Source organism: Polyodon spathula, chromosome 3 (assembly GCF_017654505.1).
Source record: "Polyodon spathula isolate WHYD16114869_AA chromosome 3, ASM1765450v1, whole genome shotgun sequence".
Lineage (NCBI taxonomy): Eukaryota > Metazoa > Chordata > Actinopteri > Acipenseriformes > Polyodontidae > Polyodon > Polyodon spathula.
In genome coordinates, this window is record NC_054536.1 from 96,621,759 (window position 1) to 96,640,967 (window position 19,209).

At 42.6% G+C, this 19,209-nt stretch overlaps 1 protein-coding gene across 17 annotated transcripts in view; it reads right to left on the reverse strand.

The window, feature by feature from the left end:
* The window catches only part of LOC121313706 (focal adhesion kinase 1-like), a 186,153-nt gene that overhangs the window by 105,606 nt on the left and 61,338 nt on the right, over positions 1-19,209 (reverse strand). For all 17 annotated transcript variants that reach the window (XR_005950024.1, XR_005950025.1, XM_041246517.1 and 14 more), the window contains 2 exons: positions 12,669-12,895; positions 5,344-5,510 (listed from right to left, as the gene is read on the reverse strand). Coding sequence is in view for 15 of the 17 variants with exons in the window: in XM_041246520.1 (XP_041102454.1) it covers positions 5,344-5,510; positions 12,669-12,895 (394 nt within the window). In the remaining 2 variants the exon portion in view is untranslated. The remainder of the gene's footprint in view (positions 1-5,343; positions 5,511-12,668; positions 12,896-19,209) is intronic.

A 19,209-nucleotide genomic window follows, 5' to 3' on the forward strand; every position in this document is an offset into this window, starting at 1 on the left:
ACGCCTCCGTCAGACAGCACAGTGTATACGCCTCCGTCGGACAGCACACAGTGTATACGCCTCTGTCGGACAGCACACAGTGTATACGCCTCTGTCAGACAGCAGTGTATACGGCTCTGTCAGACAGCACAGTGTATACCTCTGCCAGACAGCACAGTATATACGCCTCCGTCAGACAGCACACAGTGTAGACGCCTCCGTCAGACAGCACACAGTGTATACCTCTGCCAGACAGCAGTCCGTGTATACGCCTCCGCCAAACAGCAGAGTGCATACGCCTCCGTCAGACAGCACACAGTGTATACGCCTCAGTCAGACAGCACACAGTGTATACGCCTCCGTCAGATAGCACAGCGTATATGCCTCCGTCAGACAGCACAGTGTATACGCCTCCGTCAGACAGCACAGAGTATACGCCTCCGTCAGACAGCACACAATGTATAAACCTCCGTCAGACAGGACTCAGTGTATACGCCTCCGTCAGACAGGACTCAGTGTATACACCTCCGTCAGACACCTCAGGTATCCTGGAGTGATGTGTTAAATGAATGGCAGTTGAACAGTAAAGGGCCCATCTCTCTGAGGAGCCATAGCTGCACATCTGTTTATGTTGCCATGCCTTGTTATAAAGTGTATACACATCCACTCCACAAGAAAAACATATTCTTGTACACTGTACAGTACATCAAAATGCCCTACAACTGTGAAAAGCATCTTCATTCATCATACCTCCTTGCTTTATTTATACAGCCGATTAGACTGCAACCCAAAATTGATTTAATTAGGAGTTTTTGCCACTGATCAACAGAATAAAAGTTAAAAATGTCAAAAGTGAAACATATTTAAGGTTTGGCAAAACCCTGCACCCACACTGCATCCAATACACAATACTGTGCAATCCAACCTGCACCCACACTGCATCCAAATACACAATACTGTGCAATCCAGCCTGCACCCACACTGCATCCAAATACACAAGACTGTGCAATCCAGCCTGCACCCACACTGCATCCAAATACACAAGAGTGTGCAATCCAACCTGCACCCACACTGCATCCAAATACACAAGAGTGTGCAATCCAACCTGCACCCACACTGCATCCAAATACACAATACTGTGCAATCCAACCTGCACCCACACTGCATCCAAATACACAATACTGTGCAATCCAGCCTGCACCCACACTGCATCCAAATACACAAGACTGTGCAATCCAGCCTGCACCCACACTGCATCCAAATACACAAGAGTGTGCAATCCAGCCTGCACCCACACTGCATCCAAATACACAAGAGTGTGCAATCCAACCTGCACCCACACTGCATCCAATACACAATACTGTGCAATCCAACCTGCACCCACACTGCATCCAAATACCCAAGACTGTGCAATCCAGCCTGCACCCACACTGCATCCAAATACACAAGACTGTGCAATCCAGCCTGCACCCACACTGCATCCAAATACACAAGTGTGCAATCCAACCTGCACTCACACTGCATCCAAATACACAATACTGTGCAATCCAACCTGCACCCACACTGCATCCAATACACAAGACTGTGCAATCCAACCTGCACCCACACTGCATCCAAATACACAAGACTGTGCAATCCAACCTGCACCCACACTGCATCCAAATACGCAAGTGTGTGCAATTCTCTAATTCACATACACCCACCCATCTGCATTTCTTGGAAATCTTTTGCAGTTGTTGAATTATCATATTTTTGTAAATTTTCTTTTCAACAGGCCAAACACAGGCATCTGTTTTTAATATAAGAACGTACTGCACTGTGTGGTCTTACATATCTTCATTGAGCAAATTATTTTGATTAGTACTGTAAAGTGTAAATCAGCCAGATTTCCAGCACTGAATGCAGATGTCTTCATACAGGAAGGCTGAAAACTGAAAAATTCCCCAGATGTGCCAAGCCTACTGCAATTCAGCTCAGCCAGGTTTAAGAAATGGAATATCCCTTAAAAAAAGAAAAAAAAAAGCCTATAAAAACATTTCTTTTGGACAAAACAGTCTGCTGGATTGGGTCTTAGTCACAGCTTCAGTGGATAAACCTGAGAACACGCACAAATGACACCTCCATCATGTACATGGATTAGGGAGTGGTTAACATGTAGAAAACAGAAAGTACTGATTAGAGGAGAAACCTCAGAATGGAGTGAGGTAACCAGTGGAGTACCACAGGGATCAGTATTAGGTCCTCTGCTATTCCTAATCTACATTAATGATTTAGATTCTGGTATAGTAAGTAAACTTGTTAAATTTGCAAGCGACACAAAAATAGGAAGAGTGGCAAACACTGTTGCAGCAGCAAAGGTCATTCAAAATGATCTAGACAGCATTCAGAACTGGGCAGACACATGGCAAATGAGATTTAATAGAGAAAAGTGTAAGGTACTGCACGCAGGAAATAAAAATGTGCATTATAAATATCATATGGGAGATATTGAAATTGGAGAAGGAATCTATGAAAAAGGCCTAGGAGTTTTTGTTGACACAGAAATGTCTTCATCTAGACAATGTGGGGAAGCTATAAAAAAGGCTAACAAGATGCTCGGATACATTGTGAAAAGTGTTGAATTTAAATCAAGGGAAGTAATGTTAAAATAGTACAATGCACTAGTAAGACCTCATCTTGAATATTGTGTTCAGTTCTGGTCACCTCGCTATAAAAAAGATATTGCTGCTCTAGAAAGAGTGCAAAGAAGAGCGACCAGAATTATTCCGGGTTTAAAAGGCATGTCATATGCAGACAGGCTAAAAGAATTGAATCTGTTCAGTCTTGAACAAAGAAGATTACGTGGCGACCTAATTCAAGCATTCAAAATTCTAAAAGGTATCGACAGTGTCGACCCAAGGGACTTTTTCAGCCTGAAAAAAGAAACAAGGACCAGGGGTCACAAATGGAGATTAGACAAAGGGGCATTCAGAACAGAAAACAGGAGACACTTTTTTACACACAGAATTGTGAGGATCTGGAACCAACTCCCCAGTAATGTTGTTGAAGCTGACACCCTGGGATCCTTCAAGAAGCTGCTTGATGAGATTCTGGGATCAATAAGCTACTAACAACCAAACGAGCAAGATGGGCTGAATGGCCTCCTCTCGTTTGTAAACTTTATGTTCTTATATGATTGCCCGTCCCCTACACTTTATTTACACTGACACATTTGTGCTATATGATTGCCCGTCCCCTACACTTTATTTACACTGACACATTTGTGCTATATGATTGCCCGTCCCCTACACTTTATTTACACTGACACATTTGTGCTATATGATTGCCCGTCCCCTACACTTTATTTACACTGACACATCTGTGCTATATGATTGCCCGTCCCCTACACTTTATTTACACTGACACATTTGTGCTATATGATTGTCCGTCCCCTACACTTTATTTACACTGACACATTTGTGCTATATGATTGCCTGTCCCCTACACTTTATTTACACTGACACATCTGTGCTATATGATTGCCCGTCCCCTACACTTTATTTACACTGACACATTTGTGCTATATGATTGCCCGTCCCCTACACTTTGTTCACACTGAGACATGTTTGGGGTCCTTGTTACAGCCTTTCATGTTAATCAGATGCCCCGCTGATTGACTGGCTCAATAACAGAAGTACAGTCAGTACATAGCCTTGAAATTCATTGCAGTCCACACAAAGACATTGATGGAACAATCCCTGATTTCACCACAGTACTTGTATTGGACCTCTGGTTTCCAGAACTAAAAGAAACTCTTATTTGCCAATAACCTGACTCCCACTCCGCACTGGGGTGAGAATATAAATGCTGAAAAGACACTGAATTATACATGCTATAAACCAGACCCTGACAGCGGCATTATCTCCCTGTTCCATTAATCTAAAAAAAATAGTAATACCAACAGTAATACATCACATACATTATAAAGTGTAAATGACGCCTAGTCCTCACAATGAGCCACAGTGACAGCCCTTTGTTTGAAGCATGGACAAAAAATGAACAGTTGCTAAGAGCCTGGAAAACTGATTACGAAACATCTTTGGGGGGTGGGTTTGTCCAGTTAATGAGAAAAAAAAAAAAAAAAAAAAAAAGTATAATTTCAGATTAAATAGTGTGCATTAATTCATGCTTTAGGTTTTTTTAGAAGATGATTAATTTTTTTTTTTTTTTTTTACTGCTTTTTCCCTGGCTGGATCATCATCACTCATTAGTGCAGTGGTGCGCAAACTTTTTACATGACCCCCACTTCCTTATCATACATATTGTTACACTCCGAGAGTCAATGTCTCCACTTCCCCACCTCCTCACACCTCCTTCACAATACACTGCCAAAAACTACTGTACACTTTTCAAAACTTTTAAGAATGTGTTTAACGTTTATGTTTTAAGCTAAATCAGAACTTTTTTTGGTTAAATTTAGGAAGAAAAAAAAACAAAACACAAATTTACATTAAATCCTGGTAAAACAGTTAAAATACTTTATTTTTTACAGTTTGTGCATTTCAGCTCTGTTCACTGCAGTTTCACCGACACTCGCTACTTCAAACATAATTTATCCAATTCTGCAAGCCCTAGAAATCGTCAACGGCTGTCATTGACTTATTTATTTTAAAATGTCTATCCTTTTAAAAACATGTATTTTTTTGAGGAATTTTTACAGAACTGCTCACAGTTGCGCCCCACAGCATCAGAGGACCAGAGTCAGGAAGCCAACTGTAAGGAGCATAAACCAGCAAGCTGGTCTGAAACGACCCAGAGGCTTCAGAGTCACCTCTCTAATCTATGTCACAATTAATCTAACTGTCTGAGACGATACAGAGTCCTGGCATCTTCAGAGTCACCTCTCTGTTCTACGTCATGATTAATCTAACTGTCTGAGACAATAGTGTCCTAGCATCTTCAGAGTCACCTCTCTGATCTACGTCATGATTAATCTAACTGTCTGAGACGACAGTGTCCTGGCATCTTCAATCACCTCTCTGATTTACATCATGATTAACAGTTCTTTAATATGGAGGATTATTTTTTTAAGATGCATTTGAAGTGAACGTCTTTTAAAGTATTCTGGATGGGTGGGTCATTCATTTCAGAACAATCACATCAACAGCTACTGACAAATACGAAGATCAAATGTGACGATTAAATTGCATCCTGGGTTATTTGTATTTTTATTGTTTTAATTTGTCGAGTTTGTTTTATCCCAAACTACTTTACAGCTCGTTGGAATTCTGAAAATAAGGAAACAAAAGCAGTATATTCCAGTTTGCCAGCAGTATGAACGGCTTGGCATGCCGTACTAGAAGAGCTCACACTGCATGTCCTTACCTCCACTCATCCTGGGGGTGGTTCAGCTCATACGTTTCCCTCACGTGAGACACACCCATGTCTGGATGAAGCCAGTGAATCTCCTCGGACTGCAGGTGGCTAAGACGCAAGCCATAACAAGACACGCACTTCACCTTATGGATGTCCACTATCTTCTGTATTATGCCCTGTCAACGCAGAAACACAGTTATGCATTTTATTTGTTATTTTTGTATGTAATCTTTATTTAACCAGGAAAGTCCCATTGAGATTACAGTTTCTTTTTTTATCCAGTACAGCACATGGTCAAGAAAGTGGCATGTAATACAAAATGAAAAGAAGAAATTACACAAATTCAAATGAACACAACCAATTAGAACAAGTCAATCAAACTGCAAGAAACTATTCAGGAGCACCGGAAAAAACAAATGCCACAGCTACAGGATGTCATTTTGTTTTGAACTCTTTTAAAGTGATCAAGACAGTACATATCAGCTCTTCCTGAAGTTTATTCCAAGACCATGGAGATAGAAAATTGCAATTTTCCAAATTCCATACGAACTTTCACTGAGAAACTTCGAACAATCTGACATCTACTACTAGAGGTAATTAGCAATGCCACTGTGGCAAAGTGGTATATAAAAACTCAATACCTATTTAGATATTTATACCTAGAGTACTATTAAACATGCAACATTTTAAACAGACCCTAAATGTGATTTGAAGTGCTTCATTAGACACAGGGACAGCATGGTTACTAATGATCCCTCCAAGGAGGCTGCTATTCTAAATGTGCCATGAGCGTCGATGGCTCACATTGCACAGCATGAGCCACATTACCGCAGCTCCCTGGCCAGCAGATAACCTTGACACAGGAAATATCTCATGTGGGGAAATGCTAATGTGATACAATTAATTTGACAATTCTAGGTCAGCTCCCAGCAGTCTCAGCACAAAACAGAGCGGAATTAAATGAATGAGTATCAAAAAGGTCAATGGGGTATTGTGACAAAATGCCCGCCCCTGTGTGTATTTTCTGTTATATGTTGCGTGCGGTGTGTTAAATGTTGGTGTATAGTCATTGGTACATGGGATATAAACGGGTCTGTGTAACACAAGTGTTTAAAATGTATATTTGTATTTAGGCACGAAGATTGCACAGCACTTCACGTGCAAGTAAAAAGTAATAATATGTGAGCACGGGGAATTGCACTTTATTAATTCACGTGCAGTTGTACCGCGACTCCAATTGAATGATTGATTAGCAGACGAGTCTCGGTACAGCTGCATAAAAACAGCATGTTTTCACCCACTCGGGGTTGTGGGTTCGGCGAGTGGAGAACGGGATTGGAGACGGAGGTAATAGTAATTATAATAATAATAATCGTTAAAAAAATATCTGCTCACTGTGTTTGTTTAGTTAGTCTGTTTTGTTCATCTCTTTGTTTTGGCAAATGTGCCGTGTCCTGTGTGTTTTTGTTTGTTACAACCGTTTATTTTCTGTCTGTCTGTGCACTATTAAATGCTGAGCGAAACCATTCACTCAGCTCCACCTCTCTCTGTTGCTTATTTCCTGGCTCTGGTCTGACGCTACCCACTCCGGCCGTATTTGTGACACGTGGTGTCAGTACGGGGATTACCAGCGCCCCCTAGATGCAGACCAGAGCAGGAACAGCAATTTCTTGCTTAAAAAAACACAAAATGTCAGAAGACGCCGTCAGGCTGAGGGACTGGATTCGGGACAATGCTGGGCTGGAGGCACATTCCATGCCCATAGCCACCCGGGTCCTGTGGCTGATGGACAGGGAGCGATGGGAGGCATACGAGAGGGAACACACCCCAAACTCCCTGGAGGAAGGTGTGGAGTTGGTCCTCTGCTACCTGGAGGCAGCTATAAATAGAACAGAAGCCCAGGTAGCAGGGTCTCCAACACCCAGGCGGGGGGACCGCGGGGATCCAAAGCCCGAGAGGGAGCTGTTCCCATCTCCACCAGCAGGGAGAGTGAGTGCCTGCTGGGATCACTTCTCCTGCTGTCACCACCTGGAGAAGAGGAGCAGGTGCTTCCTCTGCCTTCATCACCTTCCCCTGCAAGTGAGGGAGAACAGCATCAGTCCCCTGCAAGTGAGGGTAGACTACATGCCACTCCCACCTTCGCCAGCAGGAGACTACACGCCACTCCCACCTCCGTCGCCAGGAGACTGCACGCCTCCACCACCTCCGTCGGCAGGAGCAGAGCAGCCGGAGCTGCCTCTGCCTCCGCCACCTTCACAGGCAGGAGGCTGCATACCTCAGCCGCCTCCACCGGCAGGAGCGGAGCAGCAGGAGCTGCCTCTGTCTCCGCCACCAGCAGAGGTTGAATGCCTGCTGGGTCCCTGTCCACCAGCAGAGGGTGAATGCCTGCTGGGTTCCCGTCCACCAGCAGAGGGTGAATGCCTGCTGGGTCCCTTTCCACCAGCAGAGTGTGAATACCTGCTGGTATCACTTCCCCCACCAGCAGAGGGTGAATGCCTGCTGGGTTCCCATCCACCAGCAGAGGGTGAATGCCTGCTGGGTTCCCGTCCACCAGCAGAGGGTGAATGCCTGCTGGGTCCCTTTCCACCAGCAGAGGGTGAATACCTGCTGGTATCACTTCCCCCACCAGCAGAGGATGAATGCCTGCTGGTATCACTTCCCCCACCATCACGAGGAGAGGAGCAGGAGCTGCCTCTCCTTTCACTAGAAGGACCAGGACTAGATGCTGGTGGTCCTCAGCAGCCCTTGCATAAGCTGCTGATGGAAGCACGGGGAAGAACAGCCCTGCTGCAGTGGCCGAGAAGAGGGCCAACACCGCACCCCAGCTTGTCCTGACTCTCTGCTTCGCTTCGCCCAAGGATGCCTGCCTCGCTTTGCCCGGGGTTGCCTGTCGCGTCGCATCACTAGGGGTTGCCTGCCGCTCCGCATCGCCTGGGGTCACTGGAACTGCTTCACCAGGGGTTACAGTCAGCTCTGCTTGGCCGCAGAGGTCAGTGTGGCCGAAGCCCCACCAGAGGGAGCTATCAGCTATGAAAAAGGGGGGAGAGGTCAGGAGACTACCTTCCCCCGCTGCAGTTTCGCTGCAGAAGTTCTGGGGGCTGGAGTCCCCCCAGAGAGAGCTGCAGGCTATAAAGGGGGGAGAGGTCAGGAGACCACCTTCCCCCGCAGCAGTTTCGCTGCCGGAGATCTTGGGGGAGGGCTGGAGACCACCAACCCCAGCAGCTTTTAAAAATATATATATATTATATATATACATATATATATATTTTTCTTATATATATATATATATATATATATATATATATATATATATATATATATTTTTTTTTTTTTTTATTTTTTTTTTTCTAACAAAAGGTTTAAATAATTACTAAACAAAATGCTGTCTTCAATGATGTGTGGCCCAATGTTATGTGGGTAAAAAATAACAGTAACTAAGGCAAGGTCAAGTTGTAAAAACAAACATGGTTTATTTCTTAAATACAATCACATACCAAAGTCCCGGTTTATTCAGTATGATAACAGCATTAATGGGAAGATTGCATTGGCGGCAATGCCGTGCAGCAATTATTACATTAATAATAATAATAATAATAATAATTATTATATAATAACAATAATATTATTATATTATTATAACAATAATAATTGTTATTGTTAAAGGTTGTTTTTTTGGGGGGGGGTTTCCTTCCCAAAACTTTAAACTGCTGCTGCCTCAAGGCTGTGTGACTGACCAGGTTCTGACTTGGCAGATAACAGGCTGGATACACTGGCTGTCAGATGCTGAAAAAATTTTGCTGCTGTGTCCTTGCAATAGGTGCCGTGACGCATTTTTCGATAAAACCTTTTGAAATCTTCTTCTTGGGAACCATTGAAGCGATTGATCTGAAATATGGCAGAAATCATCAGCATCCAAACCCACATCAAGTTTGTGAAGCAAAAGTTGCTGTAATAAATTTTCATGTCAAAATGGCTGCCACAAATCTTATCGAAACGCGCCCTTAACAGCAAACTGCTACTATTTGAACACCACTTGACCAACAAACTGCAAACAGTTATTGTCCCAGTAACAATGGGATGCCAAATATGTGAAAATGGTGATGTTTTATAAAACAAGATGGCCACCAGTTATACATTTACATTTGAAATTTAAACCTGCATCAGTTGACAAACGATTTACTTGACTAATTCCAAACTTTACAAGCATCATCTTTGACACTGCAGCAATTCAACTGACTTTTAAAAAAATGGTGTTGACCTGAAACCAAAATGGGTGTTCGATGCATTTTTTTTTTTTTTTTTTTTTTTTTTTTTTTTAAACTAAACCCGCTTCTTCCAGTAACTGCTTAAGTGTTTGGTACTGGTACTGAGGCTTGGAAGCTGTAAAACTGCCTGGCAGTTCTAGTTATTATTATTATTATTATTATTATTATTATTATTATTATTATTATTATTATTAATATACAAACTAAATTAAATATGTACAACACATAAGTTAAATAACACACAAAAGTGATACAATAAACAATGTGGACCAAACTCAAGTGACAAAAATAGCGACAAGCGTCTCCTTCATTAGATAAGATCTAAAAGAAACCCGCCAGATCCCCAAATAACGAAGCTTTGTTGCAGCAGCACCTGCATGTTATTACCTGCCCCACACATTTAACAGTGAAACACAGCTTGATTATCAGACGTGCCCCTAAAGCAGTGGTCCTCAAAGTTGTGCCCGCGAAGCCAGGCCATCATACCGACTGTATAGTTTAACTAATAGGAGTGAAATATCTGCCACGTTTTATGTAGCTGTCCAGTCACAAGCAAGCAGAGGCCGTTTACTGTATTCTGCTTGAAAATTGAAGGCGAGTGAGTAGCCAATGAGAAAGTGAGAGATCTGACAGCTGTCCAATCATTCGTGAGCAGAGGCGGGGTGTTAATATGCTGGGTAAGCTCTGAATTTCTGTTAGAGAAAAATAATACATTTCAGTAGTTAGAATTTAATTTTCTCTCTCTATATATATTTTTTTAATTTCACCAGACAAGGGAAACACCGTAGTAGATTTAGTTATGAATCCACTTTCTCTGAGTAATTGTACTGGAGATGAGCGATCTTTAAAACAGAGCAGTGCTGACAAATTTGTCAAACTGAAACATAGCGAGACGCTGTCTACATTCTTATTTTAGTTTATTCACGGTTATCGGTGTAAATATGCTATTTAAAAATATCTGCACTATGTATTATGTAAATTATTTAAAGAATAAGCACAGCACGCACAATTACAACTTGAGACTTGGCCTTAGAGTGAGTCAAGAATAACCCACTAAAATGCTTAAAGAAAATACATTATATTATATATATATAAAATCGTGAGAAGGCAGTGTGTAAGATAAGAACCTATGCAATAGTCAGCGTGCCCACAAACAGCCAAGTAAGATCAATTTATGCCCGTGCCCAAACTGCCCTAAAGACTAATACAAGTGTCAAGGTAGCGAGTGTGCTTAGCTGGCTACATACGTTTGACCCAAGAGACCATTTTCATAAAAGTAAGCATAGATCAGTACACCCTTTCTTTAAATACGTTTGCTACACAGCGTTGATTTTTTTCTATGCAGTGAAGGGCTTTTCTTATGTATGTATAGAACTTCAAAGTACAGCCTGTCACTTTTCACAGCTCCAAATCTCTTGTCAACAGTGAGGTATATTGGTTTTCCCTTCTTTTAATTTTGTTCTGTTCACCAGAGCTATCTTATTTAGGCTGCTGTTCTTTGCTCCTCCTCGACAGTGTTTTCTGCAGCACTGATCATTTGCAACTTCTTTTTACTTCGTCACGAAGCTGACAGGTGCCTTTCAAAAATTGCCCCGCCAGGAAATTAGCTCCTGGGGAGACTGCATCAATGTTTACATGGCAGGACAATATGGCTGCCAAACAGACCTTTACAGTAGAGGGGGATTTCGCCTTGTCAAAAAGGTTCTGTAAAAATTGCAATATAACTGCCATGGAGGCAGACACCACGTCTGGAACACGCCCCACTTGTACCTATATTGGGAATGAGTAGAGGCTGCCCTTGTATTTTGTGAGGTGTCAATCTTCCTGTTTGAGAGCTCTGACGGGTCAAATGTAGCCGTTCAGGGGCCAAGCCCAGAACTGCTCTACACCCATTAAATATGAGTGTCAGGGATGAATTAAAGCAGAACATTGAAAGTGCTCATCCTTACTAAGAAGAAGATATCGACAAAGTCTGCAGTCACCTATATCTACAGACCGATGGAATGTTTAAGTCAATATTTTACTGGACGTGGCAGCTTTAACAAACTGTATGCCCAGGGGAAGTTGGACTGGAAGGTTCAGCACAATAGTAAATGTTTTATATACAGGGCTTGGAATGGTTTTATATAGCCATCATTAACAGTCTACATAAAGAGAGGTTTTACTACAAGCTAGATTAGACTGGGTGTATATGTAACAAGCTCAGGGGTATCTGATTAAACTTATAGCAAAACCAGTAATGGATCAAACTGTTATGCAATGCAGGGATGGAAATAAGACTCCTATTGCATAGCAGTTTCACCCATTCCAAGTTTTACTGCCAGCTTGATTAGACCCGGTGTACAGGTATCAAGCTCAGGTGTGTTATTAAACATAGTAAAACCTGGAATGGATCACACTGCTGTGCAGCGGGAGTCTTGTGCCCCTGTCTGTTGTGTATGGATCACACTGCTGTGCAGCGGGAGTCTTGTGCCCCTGTCTGTTGTGTATGGACCACACTGCTGTGCAGGGGAGTCTTGTGCCCCTGTCTGTTGTGTATGGATCACACTGCTGTGCAGCGGGAGTCTTGTGCCCCTGTCTGTTGTGTATGGACCACACTGCTGTGCAGCGGGAGTCTTGTGCCCCTGTCTGTTGTGTATGGACCACACTGCTGTGCAGCGGGAGTCTTGTGCCCCTGTCTGTTGTGTACGGATCACACTGCTGTGCAGCGGGAGTCTTGTGCCCCTGTCTGTTGTGTACGGATCACACTGCTGTGCAGCGGGAGTCTTGTGCCCCTGTCTGTTGTGTATGGATCACACTGCTGTGCAGCGGGAGTCTTGTGCCCCTGTCTGTTGTGTACAGATCACACTGCTGTGCAGCGGGAGTCTTGTGCAGATCACACTGCTGTGCAGCGGGAGTCTTGTGCCCCTGTCTGTTGTGTACAGATCACACTGCTGTGCAGCGGGAGTCTTGTGCCCCTGTCTGCAGTGGGAGTCTTGTGCCCCTGTCTGTTGTGTACAGATCACACTGCTGTGCAGCGGGAGTCTTGTGCCCCTGTCTGTTGTGTGTTTGACGCGCAGCAGTGCTCACCCTGACGTCGGTGGCGTCTCCATGGCGAATGTTGCTGGCCCAGTTGCAGGGCTCGTTGCTGCTCTCGAAGTAGTGGAACACCTTGAGGACCCGGTCCAGGGCCCCTGCGGAGCGCTCCATTCCCATGCTCAGCCGGGACTTGGCTCCCGAGCCCAGGGTGTGGTTCAGGTTGGGGTCGAGGTAAGCAGCTGCCATGCCTTTGCTGGGTGCTAGGTGTCTGTCATATTCTGCAGAGGAAAATAAAATACAAAAAAATATGTATCACATTATATGAGAGAAAAAGTTTGCAATTCCAGTAATCTTAAAATAAAATACAAAAAAATCTAAAAGCAGGTAAATATTAGAGCTGGCAATTTGAGCTCTGGTAAGGTTAAGCTTGAATATTCTGCATGTGTGATGGTACTGAAACCATGTGCTGGACCGTATGAAAAATGCCTGCCTAACAATACTGAGTTTTGTATCCCCAGCAAAAACATGTAACTGTAAATATAATAAAAAATGACAGCACTGTTAATATACACACAATATTCCCAATTCATTTAAACAAATGTGCAACAGTACAAGGAGAATCACTGTTTCTGCAAATACCATCTCAGACAGACTCAGATAAACAGTTATATTATGATCAGGGTACTGGGTAACGGGTAAAAGAAAAAGTTAAATACTCTAACAGCAGGACAAGTTAACTGGACAATATCTAGGTTACATTCAAAGGACAAGTCAAGTTGACATTTACAGCAGAATCTACGGGGTTGTTAATTGCACATGCTCTTTCTTCGATAGAGGCTTCATCTCTAATGTCCACCAAGCACCCAGAGACACATCTACTGATCTATCAGCGCCACCTGCCAGCCTTGACACCCTAAGATTAAAACAGCTACACTGCAGCCTGCTGGGCTGCACTTGAGCAGGTCATGGTTAGCTTCTGTTGTGTTTCTCTTACGCTCAGAAGAACTGGAAAGGACTGTGTTAAATCACAATTATGCAGATGGCATTTCTAGACACACTTTCAATGAAAAAGGTCATGCTGTAGGCATGCAAATGGGTTGAATGTGCAGTAGTAAATTTAGCATTAGTTTTGTTTGAGATAAAGTACTGTAGTGTGTGGCTTCATGGGTCTCAGTCAAGGTGTACGGCTCCAAGGTGGGGCTCTACAGTACCATACCAGCCTCCAATCTGGTTGGCCACCAGCTTTCCAAAAATACTGCAAGTACAGCATCAAGTGTACAAACAAGAACATCTGTTTTTTTTTCAGGTCAACAGCACATTGCAAACAGATTTTATAAAATGAAAAGCAGGAGTCTCCAAAGATTGTAGACAAAATATTCTGTTTTTTGTCAACAGGAAAAGGGTTATTAGCCTTTTCGTACTATCACACTTTTTTGTCAAGTCTCCTCAAGCTCAGTTCGCAGTGTTTCTTGTGTATTTATTTATTATTATTATTTTAAATAAATGTAGTGTACTCAATTATTTTACCCTCGATTTTCACCCCAATTTGGAATGTCAAATAATGATATAATATTGGCCCGTTCTGTTTGGAATAGAATTTATGAGAATGTGAGTAAATACATGGCAGAGTGCCCGTAGGGGAGTGTTCGCCCGGCCCCGCTAGTCCTATTGCCCCTGATGGGAACCTCTTTTGAAAGGACTGTAATAGACATAGTGGGTCCAGCTCATCGCAGCAATTCCCCACACAGCTCAGGAGAACTGAAGGTTCAGTGGGTATCCCTCCGATCCCACGACCGAGCCAGCTTCCTCTTTTACACCCAGGAACTCGAGAGTGGGTGTCAGTGAGCTACCGACCTCTGGAGGACAAAAGCCAGCCCTGCAGGTGTCCGCTCTGAGCTCACTGGACGCCTGGCCAGCAGGGTCCGATGTGGTGCGATGAGGTGAATCAGTCCCTGACGGTTTTGCCTCCCTAAACCATGTGAGCGCCAGAACCAATGTGATGCTCCCTTCGGAGTCCCAAGTGAAGACCGGTAACTCAGCACAGCCAGGACCTGCTATGTCTGACTCACCCTGCACACCACGCGGCTACACTTCTACCAGATGAGCCACTCTGAGACCTTTCCAGTTGGTATACACTCAATTTCACAACAAGCCTGGATATTTAAACACATTATCCATCTCATCTGAACCTTCTTGAATTGGAAGGCTTAATTATTCTATTGTGTAAAATCATACAGGCCACACACACACACACACACACACACACACACACACACACACACACACACACACACCATATAAAATGCTGCTTTTTGGGTTTTTCAGTATTTTAAATGATGACTACTGTAAAGCTATTCCGAGATCACATTACATAAAACATTTTTTGTTCAAGTTTCTAAATCCCTAAAATAAGGCATGTTACTTCTAATAAACAGTAAACATTATTTTATACAAGCTGAATTCTATATGCTACAATAGCAACGGTCGCAGGCACAAGCTGGTGTTTCAGTATAACTGGGCTTCTGATTTTCGGTTTTAACCGATAAAACACTCCCGATACAAAAACAAATTCTGGAATGAACACAGGAAATGGTTCCTCGACTCACACTGACTTCACCCCTTTCCCATTTCAAAAACTCAGTGCAGCTGGGCAATGTCCTTCCTTCCTTCCTGACTGTATATATCACTTATTCCATCTGAATACTTTAAACCCTCCCCAACTACTGACTGGCAGCACATTCCTACATTTCTACTGGGGACTGCGCTTGCAAGATTTATAACGAGATTACAATTAGATAGAGACTTTTTTTTAAATTTAGGAACAAGACTTGTTCACAGGATTTAAAGCTATATTACAGTAATGGGGGGGGGGGGGTTAAAAAAATTATAATAATTATATGTCTTCCTCAACGAAACCCTTATGGTCACGGGCACATTCTTCTGGGGTTTTTGTGTGTGTAGGCATTTTTTTACATTTTGCCACAATTTGCAATTTTGTTTTAACCCTATATGGCCAAATGTTACCTCAAAGTAACATACCAGTTTTTGCTCCCTTACACACATATAAAAACAACATCAACCATACTTTCACAAGTAAGGAGTTGGCCAGAACACATCTGAGCAGTATCACTGATATACCCCACCACATTTCTTAGGGGGAATTTAAGTTTAGGCAAGGCTAAGTAGGACCACTTTAAGTGCTAAAAAAAAAAAAATTAACAATTTTTTTATTACTTTCATTTTTCTGTGCAGTTTTCGAGATTGAGTATTTTTGGGATCGACAGATAGATGGATAGATAGATAGATATTAGATAGATATCAAAAACAGCACAGAAAAATGAAATTAGTAAAAACAGAAGCCCTAAGTACAATGTACTTACACACACAAAATATCTCACCAGCATCACTGTTGATTACAGGAACTTCCCTATTCTTGTCCATCATTGTAAAGGGCCAATTATTGCTGTCAGGGACCCAGGTTATTAATACTGCAACACTGGTGGGAACAATGATGCAGCAAACAAAAAGGGTCTCAAAAACGCCACTACTACAGCGTGACAATGCCCCGAGCCCAGCCGGTAAAACGCCACTACTACAGCGTGACAATGCCCCGAGCCCAGCCGGTAAAACGCCACTACTACAGCGTGACAATGCCCCGAGCCCAGCCGGTAAAACGCCACTACTACAGCGTGACAATGCCCCGAGCCCAGCCGGTAAAACGCCACTACTACAGCGTGACAATGCTGGGATCAAAGGCGGGATCAAGCTCTATGAGGCCCTTCCTGAGGACCAAGATTTCTGTGTTTCTATGGAAACCCCTGCAGATAGCAACATCTGTCCACTTTTATTTATTTTTTATTAAAAAAAGTCTTATTGGGTGACTTGACCAAGAGGGTAGCAATTCCACGATAAAGATAATAAAATACAGACAGAACAACATTGCAAGACAACACAGACTGTACTGTAGTTTCAAAGTAGGTCAATGTCATGTTCAAAGCATTTTCTGAACAGCTACACATATTTACTGGAAATACTGTTCATTTTACACAAAAATGTCATTCAATGTGAAGTCAGTGTAGAAACAAATTGATTTTTTTAAGTTCAGAAATACAGTAACAGAGAACCATTCTTTTTAGATCAGATACAGACTGATATTAGGAAAAGATTAAAAAAGCATCACAGTCTGTGTGACACTGATGAAGGATATTTTGTTTTAATGAATTGGCCCCCCACTGTGTATCCCTCCCAATGTTCATCAGTCTATACTGTCTTCAACAACAGCTTCTGCAGAGGACAGCAGCAACATGCTTACTTTATTGTAGGCTGTCCCGACAACTTTGTCCGGATTAACCAGTGCTGATCACTTTAGGGTGCTACTCTGTGTACTGAGTGTATTATATAGCATAGACCCAGTGCATGTTACAAATGCATATCATTAAGAATAGTACTTGGTTACACAATCCCCCTTTTAGCTAGTCACAAGAAAAGGAATTTTAAAGCCATAAAGCTTGCTGTAACAACCCATTTTAACTAAATTACACACTAAACAATCAGAATTAAAAGGATATCAGCTACAGGACGATGTCTTAACTACTGTACACAAATGTAGAGTGAAAAAACACTGCCACGTAATAACACAGTACAGTCTATTGCAGTACATTTGAAATACAAATGGTTTGGGTTGTTTTAGCCCAACTAGACAGAGGAAAACCAAAAGGGTTAGTTTGGCTTTTTCTGAGATCAGCTGGCTGAGGTCCAACAAAGGGGAGCAGAGACAATGCTGGACTCATTTCAGCTTCACTGAACACTAATAAAAGCAGAAGTTTCTTATTTTTCTTTCTGAAAAGCCTTTGCCAAGCTGGCCATCACAAAACGGCTTAGAAATTACTTGGACTGAATCTGCCAATCTAACAAAAGCACTTGGGTTGGAAGGCTGAAAGGGGGGAGGGAGGAGTAGATAACCTTCCTGCTTCATCCTGGCACATAGATGGCTAAAACAAAAAAAAAAAAAAAAACTGACCCATTGAACCTCAATATGAAATGAACATAGGGGGGAAGCTGAGCTTCTAAACTTTCCAACGATACTGCCCATTTCAGTCTAGCTGCTACCATGACAGAGCAATAGACTCAAAACGAAACCTAAGCTGTGAACTGTTACATGATAAGAGGCTTAACTTCAGGCAGTTGTAGTTCCGGCTAGGAATACTGCACACACCTGAATACATCTTTGGAAAGCCCCGGGTCTGTACTTTTAAGGTGCCCGAGTAATATGTGCGTAACCTTCGTGCGCTGGTGCCCCCAAATTTTTTGTTGAGTTTTAAGAGTTAAAACGAAAGTCACCGCTTGCAAAACAACACCTAGATAGAGTTAATATTGTCCTTTTTTCCCAAAACTGTTTACTTACTGCAGTGTACTGAGTTTCTATAATCCTTAAAGATAGCGGCCGAGAATCACTTACGAGAGACAAACTATTCAGCACTACTTTTATTTATTTATTTATTTTAACCGGAACTGCTCAGAATGCTGCTCATAGTGCTTTCATCACTGACACCCACTTCCTTAGAGACTGTTGTAGCGTTTCAGGCATTCTAAATTGGGTGGAAAATATCTCTGTGGGATTTCCCCTCACTGAAAGCTGCAAATATGCAATAGGAACTTTGAAAATGTGCGAAATTCAAGCCCTTCTATCGTGCATGCACAGAATGGTTTGTGCTGGGAGTGAAGAGTCTAATTTAATCTCTGGCAGATTCAACAGCATCCCCTGTGGTGGTGCTCAGAAACTTTGTTGCTTTTCAAATCTAACCGCGAGCCGCGAGCGTGTCTGAATTCAGGGGGAGGGGCCGCGAGCGTGTCTGAATTCAGGGGGAGGGGCAGTGAAGAATGTTTGTCGTCAGGGCAATTCAGAACACGAACCATACATGCCAACAGTCCTTATATGGCAGCGACAGTTCTGATTTCCTAGCAAATGTCCAGCGTCCCGAGGCATAGGAAAAAAGTCCCGATATTTAACCATATAAAAAAAATAATTTATTCTGCACAGCAGAGTTAGTGAAAACCAAACACTGTGCTCTTGGTGTGGCTGACATATCTGCTGAACACTAACTTATACAAAGGAAAGAACGCTTCATTATGTCTTTCTACTGTCATGATGGTCGTGTTGAGTTCGGGGGGATACGTCTTTTTTTTGCGTATGATCCCCCCCCCCCCCAAGAAACGAGTGTCCCACTGAACAGTTTCCAAATGTTGCCAAGTATGCATGAACATCTGTCCCATTTAGTGTTGTGTTATGCGCTCACAAGCTCTGCATGCATTATTAATTCAGAAAGTATTACCCTTGAAAAGAGATATAATTAAACATTAAAACACACTCTCACACACAGTACAGCCAGAGGAAATCAATTCCACACTGCCTAGTTGTATTATTGTACATCAATGGCATGCAACCTCTCATAACCATGAACTTATTCATAATAACCAAACATTAATCACAGGAAGCATGCTATAGGACTTTATTTTTTCAAAGACAGTAAGGTTGACTGAGGGCAGACCTCTAACCACGACTCATCTCCCTGTCCCTGTGAAAACACCAGAC